The following is a 15,797-nucleotide window of genomic DNA, read 5'->3' as shown; positions in this document are numbered from 1 at the left end:
GAATGTGGTCCAGGGCTTGCAGCATGCGGGCACTGACTACTTCATTATCTGAGGACTGCAAATGTAACTAAACACACTGTAATCATCAGCAAACATCCCCACTTCTGACCTTATGATGGAGGGAAAGTCATTGATGAAGCAGCTGAAGATGGTTGGGTCTAGCACACTGCCCTGAGGAACGCCTGCAACGATGTCCTGAGGCTGAGATGATTGGTCTCCAACAGCCACAACCATCCTCCTTTGTGCTAGGTATGACACCAGCCAGGGGAGAATTTCCCCGATTCCCATTGATTTCAATTTTTCCAGGGGTCCTTGATCCCATACTCGGTCAAAAGCGCAGTTACTAAATCCAATACTTTTCTAATTATTAAACATGCATTGATTTGACCAAACTTATTTCAATGTTTTCGTGTTAGTAGCTTGTCCCACCGAAATAAATGGAACCACAGTATGCTAAGAGATACTCTCTGTGCCTCTATATTGAGAGAAGGCCAACAAGAGCAGCTGGGTAGATTCTGTATAACATATTTATTCTATTTTTATTGTCCTGTACAATTAAAAGGGGGTGGGGCTGGAAAACATCCCCTCTCACCCACTTCCTGTTGTACCTCCTGTAAAGTGACCCATTTATTTCATTACATGAAAGGTGCTCTTTAAATGACAGTTGCTGTTGCTCACCGTTTATCATATTATCAACTGTGTTTTCTCAAGGATGAATCCACCAGGTATTTCACTGCTGTTTTATTGCCAGTTTCAGAAATAAATAAGACCTAATGGATCCCCCAAAGCACTGCTTATGTCGGAGGATATGCTGGTTTCAAACATCAGGAGGTGTGTACCATGCAGCACACTGAACTAATTCTACAGCAAATCTCCCCTGCCATTGCCAGGAGGCTGGAGAATGGAGCGAACAGGCATGAAATGGCGTGATGAGCAGCACCGACCAGGAAGCGGTGCAATTGGCTGAAATAGGAACTGGAAAGTGATATCAGGCCCCAAGTTGAAGTAAGGATGCAGAGGAGTTGGTTTGCTGTTAACGGACAACTGGGAGCAGCAAAGTTCAAAGCCTGCGGCAATTGGAGGAATATCTGGGGCTGAGGGCAGGAGTGGTGGTCAGTAAACATACAGCTCATGTCCACTAATATAAGTTGAAAGCCAATACTGGAAAACTCAAGGCCAAGGTTAAATAGAAACCGCAGATGACTCCATTTCCCTCCAGGACATATAAAAAAAAGACTGTCATACGGGCCGAGTAAGGGAGGAGGGAAGTTCTGTTGTAAAGGCAAAAACTGATAACAGAAATATCTCAGGTACACAGAATAAGATAAATTAATAGGTGTGGCTGTAAATTGCAATGCTCAGAGCAATAATAAAAATTGAACTAGAATTTAGGAAATTATTTTTTCCAACAGATGTGCACAGCACATATGGAATTCAGTGTTTAAATGGTTTTTGATTGGCTCAAAAGAAACCAATCAGCATGCTTTGGCACCTGCAGAGATGGAGATAGAGAAGGCAGACAATTTTAAAATGAAGAAAATCTCAACATTTTTGTTTTGAGTGAAATTTCCACGTTCAATTGGAAACAAAGAGTCAAATCTATGTCCACCATCTCCTACAATACAAATGAACCGGTGAACTTTGCTTCAGCCTGAAATGCCCAAGCTTCAACTACGCACTGAAGTCTTGGTGCTTTGCCGTTTGGATACAAAATTAAAATAGAATACTGACAGAAGCAATGGAGTGCAGGAACTAGTAGAAAACACACACACACACACACACACACACACACAGTGAATTACAGTTTAGAGCAGGCACTAGGAATTTAGATACACAGACCTAAAAGCATGACTAATATATATATTCAAAATGTAAATAGTAATGAGAAGCCAAGGCAGGGGTTGTGCAATACAGGTCAGGGAGCACCCACACTCCAAACATGGGTTTAGGTGTCACCCTTGTGGTAGTAGCACTCTCGCCTCTGAGTCAGTTGTTGGGTTCAAGCCACACTCAAGATTTGAGCACATAATGTAGGCTGACAAAGTTCACCCTAGCATAGACAAAAAAAATACACATTTTAAAGTGACTACAAAAATGTATAGGAAAATTAGCAATACATGGACTAGTTAGTATACTGATGATTTAACACTCAAGCTAAATTTTCAAATCAATTCTAATGTAGAAAAATATTTGAAACAATTAGTCATTGCTGTATTGCAAATCTACAGCTCAGTGTGAAATCTAGCCTCTCTCTCTAAATTATCTTTGGAGAAATTAAAATAAATGGGAACATTATGTCGTTTCTATATTCTATGGCCACTGCTTAATAGATTCCTCAGTCTGTTGAGATAGCTGGTCTAAGGACCCCTGGGTGAGGGAAGACAAAAATCAATCAGAGCTCCCTGTTCTGATCACCATTAGTAGCCTCTGTGTGTCAGGAGGACAGGGTCAGGGTCAGGCTCAGCTGTGATGTCCTCCACATTCTAATGACCTGTTGACAAGAAAGGCTCTGGAATCATTGACATTTACAGCATAGAAGGCGGCTATTCGGCTCATCGTTTCTGTGGCAGCTCTTTGGTTCAGCAATCCAAAACTAGTCCCACTGCTCTGCTCTCTTCCCGTTGTCCAGCATCTTACTCCGCTTCAAATGTTTATCCAATGGCCTCTACCTCAACAATAGCAAAGCACTCCAACAACTCAGTGTAAGGACATTTTTCCTAATCTCTCAACCTCACTTTCTTGATAACAATTTTAATTTGATATCTGCTCATTATGGACCTCACAATTATAGAGGAAATGGTATCTCTATGCACCCTCCCCATTATATTTTCAACTTCTACTAAAGCCTTCTTAACTCCAATGGGATATTGTCCTCTCAAGAAAGTGAAGGGGGGGGGAGGGGGAAGGGGAGAACTGGGGGCAACAATTGTGATGTCAGACTTTCTGGAACACAATTTTCCCTGTATCATACAATGCACACACTGTATCTCTAGGATGCAACATATAAGGGCCGAAATTGCTCCTTACTATAAAGCGGCGGTGCGGAATGGCTGCTGAGTCTCCGCGGAGGGGCCACCATTTAAAAAATTGTTCTTCCTCAGGTTTGGAGCAGTGTAAAGGACCACTCCGCCCGTTTTCCCACCACGTCATGCACGCGTCAACCCCTTAACGACCGGTAGGACCTCTGCCCGAAATTGCCCCTCGGGAAATTGGGCATTTCCCGGAATTGCTCCACGGGAGTGGCACCACCGCCGGTTGCTGCCGTTGATAGCTTTTTCTGTCGGTACAATCTCTGTGGCTGAGCGGCATGGCCGCCCTTAAAGGAGAGGTGGCGCTGCCGGCAACACCATGTTATTTTTTTTTTTTGTCGGCAGAGTGCCAGGTCAGGCCGACAATTATGCCGCAGTTTCGGACGGGCCGTCAACAGGCAGCCTGGCACCCCCCTCTTGGGTGCCAGGCCACTGGCCTGGCCGAAACCCTCCCTGGTGGCCCAGTGTTTGCCACTAAAGTGGCTGCAGAGTCCGCCCCGCCCCCCCACTTCCGTCCCGATGAGGCAACTTCCACCCCAGTCCAAAAAAACCCCCTGAAGTGCTGAATTTCTACTGTTTGGCCGACCCTTGCATTGGGGCGGCCGGAACACTTCGAGCGGTAGGTGCGACTTGTTTCAGACGGTGGGCAATTTCGGCCCCATAACCTTTCAAGTGCTATCAAAAAGGTTCAAAGTAATGATTTCTTAACACATACAGGCAGTAGAAACAAGTACTGAAATCCCAAAAATGATTTATATTTGAATACTGAGTAATATTACTGCTATTTTAGATAACGGTAAATGTGTAACTTACAATGTTCATATGGGCTTCAGGATCCACCTTAAACTTACGGCGTCCTTCCTCAAATTCTTTACATATGCTCCCATCTTGCAGTAAGAAAAGCAAGGCAAAAAATAGTCGGCTCATCTTCAATCTGTAAAATATACACAAAATGGATTGTTACTTGTAAAAGCACCAGCGAACGATTTACATTGAGGCTGACATGTTGAACAGATAAAAGTGAAGCAACTCGGGTGCTTCATTATGAATAGTCAAATTGTAAGGGAGAGAATGATACTAAAGAACAGGTTTATACAGAAAAAGGAACACTACACCAATAAAATGCACTGCCTGAAAGGATGGTGGAAGCAGATTCAATTGTAACTTTCCAAAGGGAATTGGATCTATTCTTGAAAAGGAAAGATTTGCAGGGCTATGGGGAAAGGGGATGAATTGAATAGCTCTTTCAAAGAGTCAGACACAATGGGCTGATTGGCCTCTTTCTGTGCTGTATGGCTATGATAATGGGCAACATTTACTTTTCCAATTTAAGATATTAACAGTTAGAAAACCGTATTTAGAACTGGATGAGCCTTGAGATTTCTTCCTTCGGGCAAAACAAGATAAAGGCACCATTTACAATTACAGGGGCATTAATCCTGCAATGTTGGTGAATTTTAATCAATGAACTACAATTACAGAATCAAAGGCAACCTACTGAAAGCTAAGCAGATACATGTAGAATGCAAATCTCAAAATAATGCTGATTTTTCACTTACTAAATGCACTGTACAAAATACATGTAAACATAAAACTAGCTTTTAAAAAAGAAATAATTATTTAACAGCTGCAAATAGCTTGAATCCCAGTATTACTTTATAAACTTCTACGAAAACCAGCAGCAGTGAACACTAAAATGTGTATAACAGTCAAATGGGATGTTAAGTGGACTCGTCTGCAACATGCAAATATAAGAGAACATAGCTCAGCATATAACAGACCAATTTGTTACAAGTGCCTTTGGGTGGGATCGGTGCTGGGGCCTCAACTATTTACAATTTATATTAATGACTTGAATGAAGGGACCGAGTGTAATGTAGCCAAATTTACCGATGATACAAAGATAGGTGGGAAAACAAGTTGTGAGGAGGACGCAAAGAATCTACAAAGGGATATAGACAGGCTAAATGAGTGGGCAAAAATTTGGCAGATGGAGTATAATGTGGGAAAAAGTGAGGTTATCCACTTTGGTAGGAAAAATAAAAAAGCAAATTATTATTGAAATAGGGAGAGATTACAAAATGCGGTGGTACAGAGGGATCTGGGGGTCTTTGTACATGAAACACAAAAAATTAACATGCAGGTACAGCAAGTAATTGGGAAGGCAAATGGAATGTTGGCCTTTATTGCAAGGGGTATGGAGTATAAAAGTACAGGACGGTAAGACCACACCTGGAATACTGCGTACATTTGTCTCCTTATTTAACGAAGGATATACTTGCACTGGAGGCTGTTCAGAGAAGGTTCACGAGGTTGATTCCTGAGATGAAGGGGTGGTCATATGAAGAAAGGTTGAGCAGGTTGGGCCTATACTCTTTGGAGCTTAGAAGACTTAGAGGTGATCTTATTGAAATGTATAAGATTCTGAGGAGGCTTGACAGGGTAGATGCAGAGAGGATGTTTCCTCTCGTGGGGGAATCTAGAACTAGGGGGCATAGTTACAGAATAAGGGGTTGTCATTTAAAACAGAAATGAGGAGGAATTTCTTCTCTCAGAGGGTTGTGAATCTTTGGAATTCTCTGCCTCAGAGAGCTGTGGAGGCTGGCTCATTGAATGTATTTCAGGTGGAGATGCACAGATTTTTGAACGATAAGGGAGTCAAGGGTTATGGGCAGCAGGCGGGGAAGTGGAGTTGAGGCCAGGATCAGATCAGCCATGATCTTATTGAATGGCGGAGCAGGCGCGAGGGGCCAAATGGCCGACTCCTGCTCCTATTTCTTATGTTCTTATTTTAATGCTTTGGAATCCATATGCTGATTTATGCAATTGAAGCTTCAATATAATCTAACTATGTACAAAATCTTTCAGTTTATTCCATTTTATTGCAATATGGATGGGAGAAATGCTTCTGTTGCTCTATTTAATCGATACAGCAAACAAGTAACCAAATGTTTATGCAGTTCTCTTAAAAATAATTTCGAAGTTCTGCCCTCTTGCATACGAATTATTGCCGCATTCTGACACGACTAATATTGTAATGTGAAGTAGATAGCACTTGCACTACATGTTCTAGGACAGAATCAAGAATTAGGGCAATAATCCAAAATCGCTATATTATAAAATCATATAGTACAGAAGGAGCCATTTGGCCTATCGTGCCTGTGCTGGCTCTTTGAAAGAACTATCCAATCAGTCCCACTCTCCTGCCCTTTACCCCATAACCCTGCAATGTTTTCCTTTACAAGTATATATCCAATTCCTATACAATACGAATATACTAATGGAGAGACATAGGTTATTGATAGCAACTGCAAACAGATATTATTTAAAAAGGTGAAATTTGTACAATTGAATAAAATAAACAAATCTATCGGCTTTAGTTCCAAGTATAGTTGAGGCAACACCTCTAACTTTCCCAACCTGAATGTGGCCAAGACTCAGTCACAAGATTGGAAAAATCCAACTCTGATTATCTGGAAAGCAAAGATAACACATTGAATAGAATCCGGTTACAATCCTTAAAAATACAAAAACCGAAAGCAAATCAAAGAGATTAGGAAACTTAACTTAAGAGACAAACTCACTTTCTTACCAGAGAGAACCTCGACTAACCATTACAAAATAGATATTTTTCTAGAAATATACGACAACCTTATAGTACCCAGAGTACCAAGCAACTACATTTATAACTCTTAAACAAATGCTTACTCAATATTCGGATTCATCCCACCTTTATATTCCTCCAAAAGGCTCAGATTAACCCCCATATTTCCCGATATCCCCTTGACACAAGCAACTCACTTATCACCATATTAATCTTACAAACAAATACTGAGACTCAGCAACAATTTTTGCTGAACAGCTCGTCAAGCTATGATATAGTTAAAGATTATCTTAATGTATCTGGAACTGCCTCGTTGCACTGCGGCTATCAGCGTTTGAGTCAGTGCTCGTTACCATTCCAGTTTAGAAACCGAGAAACATAGCAACAATCTGACCAGAACTATTTGCTCATGTGCAGGGTAAACTCCGACATGGACTGGTTGGACCGAATGGCCTGTTTCCGTGTCAGCCAGTAAGGAGAGAAGCAGTTATTCTATCTTACCGAACGGGTGCCAAATGTAGCTTCTGGCGGACTGCCACTGAACAAAGCAATGACCTGTGTTAACCACACTAGCTGGTAACAGTACTAGTGTGGATAGGAATCAAAATAAATATGGGTCCACCCCACCACTGATGCAAGTTTAAAGAACTGTGCAGCAGAACAGCACTCTGTTTGGAATAGATACCAAAGTCTTTTATGCAGCTTTGATGATTAATCAGCTGGTGACATAAGGCCACGGTATTGCTCAATTAAGCAAACCAATGGCATGCCAGATTTCTTATCTTCGCGGTGTGACAGAATGATCACTGTTTTTCAAATACCAATAAGGAGGATACATTTGGTGGCTCCAATGAGAATGAAGCTGTGTGTGAGTACAGAGACTGAAGTCACAAGGCAAAAGGCTACAGATTGCTGATAGTTACAAAGTGAAGTTGCCTAAACATGATGAAGGGTCATCAACCCAAAACGTTAACTCTGCTTCTCTCCACAGATGCTGCCGGACGGGCCCGCTGAGATTTCCAGCATTTTCTGTTTTTATTTCAGATCCAGCATCTGCGGTATTTTGCTTTTGCCTAAACATTGGATTGTAAAACACCTACATTGAAGAAATGATGCAGCAAACCATACAGGAGCTACAGTGTTGAAAGAGCAACAGGAAACATCTGGGGGTGGCGGGAAACTCATGTTTGCAGTTGACCAACCACTGTTTACAGAAAACTCCACAAGCAGTATAGCAGCTTCCACATTTGACTGAACCAACCTAATGAGAAATCACATGTGACAACAGGCGGTTAAGAAAGCAAATGGCATGTTGGCCTTCATAGCGAGGGGGGATTTGAGTACAGGGGCAGGGAAGTGTTACTACAGTTGTACAGGGCCTTGGTGAGGCCACACCTGGAGTATTGTGTGCAGTTTTGGTCTCCAAACTTGAGGAAGGACATTCTTGCTATTGAGGGAGTGCAGCGAAGGTTCACCAGACTGTTCCCGGGATGGCGGGATTGACATATCAAGAAAGATTGGATCAACTGGGCTTGTATTCACTGGAGTTCAGAAGAATGAGAGGGGATCTCACAGAAACATTTAAAATTCTGACGGGTTTAGACAGGTTGGATGCAGGAAGAATGTTCCCAATGTTGGGGAAGTCCAGAACCAGGGGTCACAGTCTAAGGATAAGGGGTAAGCCATTTAGGACCGAGATGAGGAGAAACTTCTTCACCCAGAGAGTGGTGAACCTGTGGAATTCTCTACCACAGAAAGTTGTTGAGGCCAATTCACTAAATATATTCAAAAAGGAGTTAGATGTAGTCCTTAATACTAGGGGGATCAAGGGGTATGGCGAGAAAGCAGGAATGGGGTACTGAAGTCGCATGTTCAGCCATGAACTCATTGAATGGTGGTGCAGGCTCGAAGGGCCGAATGGCCTACTCCTGCACCTACTGTCTATGTTTCTAATGTAACACCACTTTTTAAGAAAAGAGGGAGAGCGAAAACTGGTAATTATAGACCGGTTAGCCTGACATCAGTAGTGGGGAAAATGTTGGAATCAATCATTAAGGATGAAATAGCAGTGCATTTGGAAAGCAGTGACAGGATTGGTCCAAGTCAGCATGGATTTATGAAAGGGAAATCCTGCTTGACGAATCTTCTGGAATTTTTTGAGGATGTAACTAGCAGTGTGGACAAGGGAGAACCAGTAGATGTAGTGTATTTGGACTTTCAAAAGGTTTTTGACAAGGTCCCTCACAAGAGATTGGTGTGCAAAGTCAAAGCACATGATATTGGGGATAATGTACTGACGTGAATTAAGAACTGGTTGGCAGACAGGAAGCAGAGAGTCATGATAAACGGGTCCTTTTCAGAATGGCAGGCAATGACTAGTGGAGTGCTGCAGGGCTCAGTGCTGGGACCCCAGCTTTTTACAATATACATTAATAATTTGGATGAAGGAATTGAGTGTAATAACTCCAAGTTTGCAGATGACACTAAACTGGGTGGCGGTGTGAGCTGTGAGGGGGACGCTAAGAGGCTGCAGGGTGACTTGGATAGGTTAGGTGAGTGGGCAAACGCATGGCAGACGCAGTATAATGTGGATAAATGTGAGGGGGCAAAAACACAAAGGCATAATATTATCTGAATGGCGGTAGATTAGGAAAAGGGGAGGTGCAACGAGACCTAGGTGTCATGGTTCATCAGTCATTGAAAGTTGGCATGCAGGTACAAGAGGCGATGAAGAAGGCAAATGGTATATTGGCCTTCATAGCTAGGGGATTTGAGTATAGAAGCAGGGAGGTCTTACTGCAGTTATACCGGGCCTTGGTGAGGCCTCACCTGGAATATTGTGTTCAGTTTTGGTCTCCTAATCTGAAGAAAGATGCTCTTGCTATTGAGGGAGTGCAGCGAAGGTTCACCAGACTAACTCCAGGGATGACTGGACTGTCATATGAGGAGAGACTGGATCAACTGGGCCTTTACTCACTGGAGTTTAGAAGGATGTGAGGGGATCTCATAGAAACGTATAAGATTCTGACGGGACTGGACAGGTTAGATGCGGTAAGAATGTTCCCGATGTTGGGGAAGTCCAGTACCAGGGGACATAGTCTGAGGACTGAGATGAGGAGAAACTTCTTCACTCAAGAGTTGTTAACCTGTGGAATTCCATGCCGCTGAGAGTTGTTGATGCCAGTTCATTGGATATATTCAAGAGGGAGTTAGATATGGCCCTTATGGCTAAGGGGATCAAGGGGTATGGAGAGAAAGCAGGAAAGGGGTACTGAGGGAATGATCAGCCATGATCTTATTGAATGGCGTTGCAGGCTCGAAGGGCCTACTCCTGCACCTATTTTCTATGTTTCTATGACACAAGGTTGAGAAGACTAAGCACTAAGTAAGAAATCATACCCATAATTGCAGGAGACTGTTTTGAAGATACAAATCAACCAAACTCTTCCCCAAGCGGAGTTGCCCAGAGTAGCTGATTGATCAAAGAATTGCGTCCATAGGAACAGAAACAGGAGTAAGCAATTATGCCCCTCAAGTCTGTTCCGCCATTCAATGAGATCATGGCTGATCTGCAACCTAACTCCATATATCCATCTTTGCCCCATATTAAAAACATAGAAAATAGGTGCAGGAGTAGGCCATTTGGCACTTCTAGCCTGCACCGCCATTCAATGAGTTCATGGCTGAACATGCAACTTCAGTACCCCATTCCTGCTTTCTCGCCATACCCCTTGATCCCTCGAGTAGTAAAGACTTCATCTAACTCCCTTTTGAATATACTCAGTGAATTGGCCTCAACTACTTTCTGTGGTAGAGAATTCCACAGGTTCACCACTCTCTGGGTGAAGAAGTTTCTCCTCATCTCGGTCCTAAATGGCTTACCCCTTATCCTCAGACTGTGACCCCTGGTTCTGGACTTCCCCAACATTGGGAACATTCTTCCTGCATCTAACCTGTCTAAACCAGTCAGAATTTTAAACGTTTCTATGAGGTCCCCTCTCATTCTTCTGAACTCCAGTGGATACAAGCCCAGTTGATCCAGTCTTTCTTGATAGGTCAGTCCCACCATCCCGGGAATCAGTCTGGTGAATCTTCGCTGCACTCCCTCAATAGCAAGAATGTCCTTCCTCAGGTTAGGAGACCAAAACTGTACACAATACTCCAGGTGTGGCCTCACCAAGGTCCTGTACAACTTAGCAACACCTCCCTGCCCCTGTACTCAAATCCCCTCGCTATGAAGGCCAACATGCCATTTGCTTTCTTAACCGCCTGCTGTACCTGCATGCCAACCTTCAATGACTGATGTACCATGACACCCAGGTCTCGTTGCACCTCCCCTTTTCCTAATCTGTCACCATTCAGATAATAGTCTGTCTCTCTGTTTTTACCACCAAAGTGGATAACCTCACATTTATCCACATTATACTTCATCTGCCATGCATTTGCCCACTCACCTAACCTATCCAAGTCACTCTGCAGCCTCATAGCATCCTCCTCGCAGCTCACACTGCCACCCAACTTAGTGTCATCCGCAAATTTGGAGATACTACATTTAATCCCCTCGTCTAAATCATTAATGTACAATGTAAACAGCTGGGGTCCCAGCACAGAACCTTGCGGTACCCCACTAGTCACTGCCTGCCATTCTGAAAAGTACCCATTTACTCCTACTCTTTGCTTCCTGTCTGACAACCAGTTCTCAATCCACATCAGCACACTACCCCCAATCCCATGTGCTTTAACTTTACACATTAATCTCTTGTGTGGGACCTTGTCGAAAGCCTTCTGAAAGTCCAAATATACCACATCAACTGGTTCTCCCTTGTCCACTTTACTGGAAACGTCCTCAAAAAATTCCAGAAGATTTGTCAAGCATGATTTCCCTTTCACAAATCCATGCTGACTTGGACCTATCATGTCACCATTTTCCAAATGCGCTGCTATGACATCCTTAATAATTGATTCCATCATTTTACCCACTACTGAGGTCAGGAGTCTATAATTTCCTGTTTTCTCTCTCCTTCCTTTTTTAAAAAGTGGGGTTACATTGGCTACCCTCCACTCCATAGGAACTGATCCAGAGTCAATGGAATGTTGGAAAATGACTGTCAATGCATCCGCTATTTCCAAGGTCACCTCCTTAAGTACTCTGGGATGCAGTCCATCAGGCCCTGGGGATTTATCGGCGTTCAATCCCATCAATTTCCCCAACACAATTTCCCGACTAATAAAGATTTCCCTCAGTTCCTCCTCCTTACTAGACCCTCTGATCCCTTTTATATCCGGAAGGTTGTTTGTGTCCTCCTTAGTGAATACCGAACCAAAGTACTTGTTCAATTGGTCCGCTATTTCTTTGTTCCCCGTTATGACTTCCCCTGATTCTGACTGCAGGGGACCTACGTTTGTCTTTACTAACCTTTTTCTCTTTACATACCTATAGAAACTTTTGCAATCCGCCTTAATGTTCCCTGCAAGCTTCTTCTCGTACTCCATTTTCCCTGCCCTAATCAAACCCTTTGTCCTCCTCTGCTGAGTTCTAAATTTCTCCCAGTCCCCGGGTTCGCTGCTATTTCTGCCCAATTTGTATGCCACATCCTTGGCTTTAATACTATCCCTGATTTCCCTTGATAGCCACGGTTGAGCCACCTTCCCTTTTTTATTTTTACGCCAGACAGGAATGTACAATTGTTGTAGTTCATCCATGCGGTCTCTAAATGTCTGCCATTGCCCATCCACAGTCAACCCCTTAAGTATCATTCGCCAATCTATCCTAGCCAATTCACGCCTCATACCTTCAAAGTTACCCTTCTTTAAGTTCTGGACCATGGTCTCTGAATTAACTGTTTCATTCTCCATCCTAATGCAGAATTCCACCATATTATGGTCACTCTTCCCCAAGGGGCCTCGCACAATGAGATTGCTAATTAATCCTCTCTCATTACACAACGCCCAGTCTAAGATGGCCTCCCCCCTAGTTGGTTCCTCGACATATTCCTGAATATCTTTGGTTAACAGAAATCTATCAATCTCAGATTAAAAATTAAAAATTAACAATTAACACAGCATCAACTGCCGTTTGCTGAAGAAAGTTAAAACTTCTACCACCCTTTACATGTAGAAGTGTTTTCATAACTTCATTCCTCAAAGATCTGGCTCTAATTATTAGGCTTTGTCCCCTAGTCCTACATTCCCCAACCAGCAGAAATACTTTCTCTCTATCTATCCCATCAGTTCCCCTTATTGGCCCTGAAATTCCATTCGACCTATTCCCATGCGGAAACGACCTTAAAAAAAAAGCAAAAAGATACGCACTTACCTGCTGCTGCTGCGACTGTCCGAACTTCCGAGCCTGAGGCCCAGAGGTGACTGTGTGCACAGCTCGTGCACAAGGGGACATGCGCAGGCCGGGGATCGAGTGACATCAGCCAATCAGGTACAGTATAGTTTCTCATTCATAGCAATAGGAGTTCCATAAGTATCGAACTCCTATTGCTATGAATGAGAAACCCCCCAGCCCCCTCAAACACTTAAAAACCAATAAAAAATAGAAAATAAAGTACACAATTAACATGCATTACATTATTGTTATTAAAAAAAAAAGTTTTCCAACTTTAAAAAAGCATTTATTAACACTTAAAATAAACTTACTGTAGTGGGGAGGGTTTTTAAACATAAGTGCTTTTATAACTTTATTTTTTATTTGTATGTGTATTTTTAACCACTTGCGCCTGTAAAAGTCGGCTATGCACCTGCTTGTTCAGGCGCAGGATTTTAAAGGACATTTGCAGGGCAAGATATTCGTAAATATTGGAAATCTTACCCTGCGAGTGTCCTCGCTCCACAGATGTGGCCGTCTGTCAAAACTAAAAACTTCACCGGTCGGAAATGTCGGTTTCCAATGCCTGCGCATTGCGTGCTGGGAACCGGCTTTTCCGATGCCTTCCCGGGTCCGCAGGAAATTCTTACAGATCATCAGAATTTCAGGGCCAATATCTTGAAAACTTTGATCAAGTCATCTCTTAATCTTCTAAATTCCATGGAATACAACCCTAGTTTGTGTAATCTCTCCTTGTCATTCTAGTAAGTCTACGCTGCACTCCCTCCAAGGCCAATATATCCTTCCTACGGTGTGGTGCCCAGAACTGCTCACAGTACTCTCGGTGGGGTCCAACCAGGGTTTTGTACAACTGCAGCATAACTTCTACCCCCTTGTATTCTAGTCCTCCAGATATAAAGGCTAGCAGCCCATTAGCCTTTTTGCTTATTTTCTGCACCTGTTCCATAACATTTTAATGATCTATGTACCTGGATGCCCGAGTCTCTTTGGATCTCCACTGCTTCTAAGCTTTTCATCATTTAGAAAGTGCCCTGTTCTATCCTTATCAGATCCAAAGTGGATGACATCACACTTGCCAATATTGAAATCCTTTTGCCACAGTTTTGCAAACTCACTTAATCTGTCAATATCTCCTTGTAATTTTATGCTTCCATCTACACCGCTTACAACAAGAACATATGAAATAGGAGGGCAGCAGCACCCATGAAACAGTACCAGTACTACTGACTTTCATTCTTAAACTTTTAATCAACTTGGGAAACTTTAAAACAATTTGGGAGAAACTTTTAAAACCTCTGGAGAAACTTTTAAACAACGTGGAGGAACTTTCAAGAATTATTTTGTTTAAAAATATTTTTATTAAGGAATTGAATACTGTACCCCAATCTAACTAGAAAATAGTTTGGTGTGTTTTATTAGCATCATTTTCAGTCATTTGAAACCGGGTTACTCATGACGACGACCGACGAGCAAGTGTGCCTCTGACCAGGTGACCGGGACATCACCGCCCCGCCCCGCCTCCCCCCCCCCACCCCTGTGGCAGGCCGACATCCCTCCAGTGGCGGGCTCTGATCCCTCTTCCTCGTTGACGGCTGGACCTCTCCTTCCCCACTGGTGACCTGGCCTCTTCTACTGGTGGGCATCATGATTATGACTCCTCCACCCTCCACTCCTTGCTGACCTCCCACTTGGAACTCCAGCGGACAACTGACCTTCCTAATAACATATAAGAACATAAGAATTAGGAACAGGAGTAGGCCATCTAGCCCCTCGAACCTGTTCCGCCATTCAATAAGATCATAGCTGATCTGGCCGTGGACTCAGCTCCACTTACCCGCCCTTTCCCCGTAACCCTTAATTCCCTTATTGGTTAAAAATCTATCTGTGACTTGAACACATTCAATGAGCTACCTCAACTGCTTCCTTGGGCAGAGAATTCCACAGATTCACAACCCTCTGGGAGAAGAAATTCCTTCTCAACTCGGTTTTAAATTGGCTCCTCCGTATTTTGAGGCTGTGCCCCCTAGTTCTAGCCTCCCCTACCAGTGGAAACAACCTCTCTGCCTCTATCTTGTCTATCCCTTTCATGATTTTAAATGTTCCTATAAGATCACCCCTCATCCATCTGAACTCCAACGAGTAAAGACCCAGTCTACTCAATCTATCATCATAAGGTAACCCCCTCATTTCCAGAATCAGCCTAGTGAATCGTCTCTGTACCCCTTCCAAAGCTAGTATATCCTTTCTTAAGTAAGGTGACCAAAACTGCATGCAGTACTCCAGGTGCGGCCTTACCAATACCCTATACAGTTGCAGCAGGACCTCCCTGCTTTTGTACTCCATCCCTCTCGCAATGAAGGCCAACATTCCATTCGCCTTCCTGATTACCTGCTGCACCTGCAAACTAACCTTTTTTTGGGATTCATGCACAAGGATCCCGAGGCGCGTTCGTGAGGTCGCGGATCTGGTTCCTGCGGGATCTGGACCGCGGCTCCCCCTTCTTCTACTCGCTGGAAAAAAGACAGAGTGTCCGTAAGCAGCTCTTGACGCTGCTGGCCGACGACGGCTCTCTCGTCTCGGATCCGGAGGGCGTCAACAACAGGGCCCGTGAATATTACGGGGCTCTGTTCTCTCCGGATCCATCCAGCGAGGAAGCGCGTAGAGTTTTGTGGGAGGACCTGCCGAAAGTCAGCCCGGAGGGCGATGAAAATTTGGAAGCTCCGCTAAGCCTGGCGGAGCTGACCGGTGCCCTTGACCGGCTCTCGAGGGGAAAAACCCCGGGGCTGGACGGGCTGACCGTGGAGTTCCACAGGGCATTCTGGGACGT

General features: G+C 43.6%; 1 protein-coding gene across 3 annotated transcripts in view; it reads right to left on the bottom strand.

The window, feature by feature from the left end:
• The window catches only part of lipf (lipase, gastric), a 77,080-nt gene that overhangs the window by 43,224 nt on the left and 18,059 nt on the right, over window positions 1-15,797 (bottom strand). The window contains exons 1-3 of one of the 3 annotated variants that reach the window (XM_070876898.1): window positions 7,135-7,243; window positions 6,450-6,502; window positions 3,843-3,963 (exon numbers count right to left, since the gene is read on the bottom strand). In XM_070876898.1, the coding sequence (XP_070732999.1) occupies window positions 3,843-3,956 (114 nt within the window). In that variant the 5' untranslated portion in view covers window positions 3,957-3,963; window positions 6,450-6,502; window positions 7,135-7,243. Of the gene's footprint in view, window positions 1-3,842; window positions 3,964-6,449; window positions 6,503-6,737; window positions 6,957-7,134; window positions 7,244-15,797 lie in introns of those variants that run through there. The other 2 variants (XM_070876899.1, XM_070876897.1) reach the window with 2 other exon arrangements.

Source organism: Pristiophorus japonicus, chromosome 3 (genome assembly GCF_044704955.1).
Source record: "Pristiophorus japonicus isolate sPriJap1 chromosome 3, sPriJap1.hap1, whole genome shotgun sequence".
Classification (NCBI taxonomy): domain Eukaryota; kingdom Metazoa; phylum Chordata; class Chondrichthyes; family Pristiophoridae; genus Pristiophorus; species Pristiophorus japonicus.
Note: the sequence above shows the minus strand (reverse complement) of the source record. Positions and strands in the feature narration are given on the sequence as shown.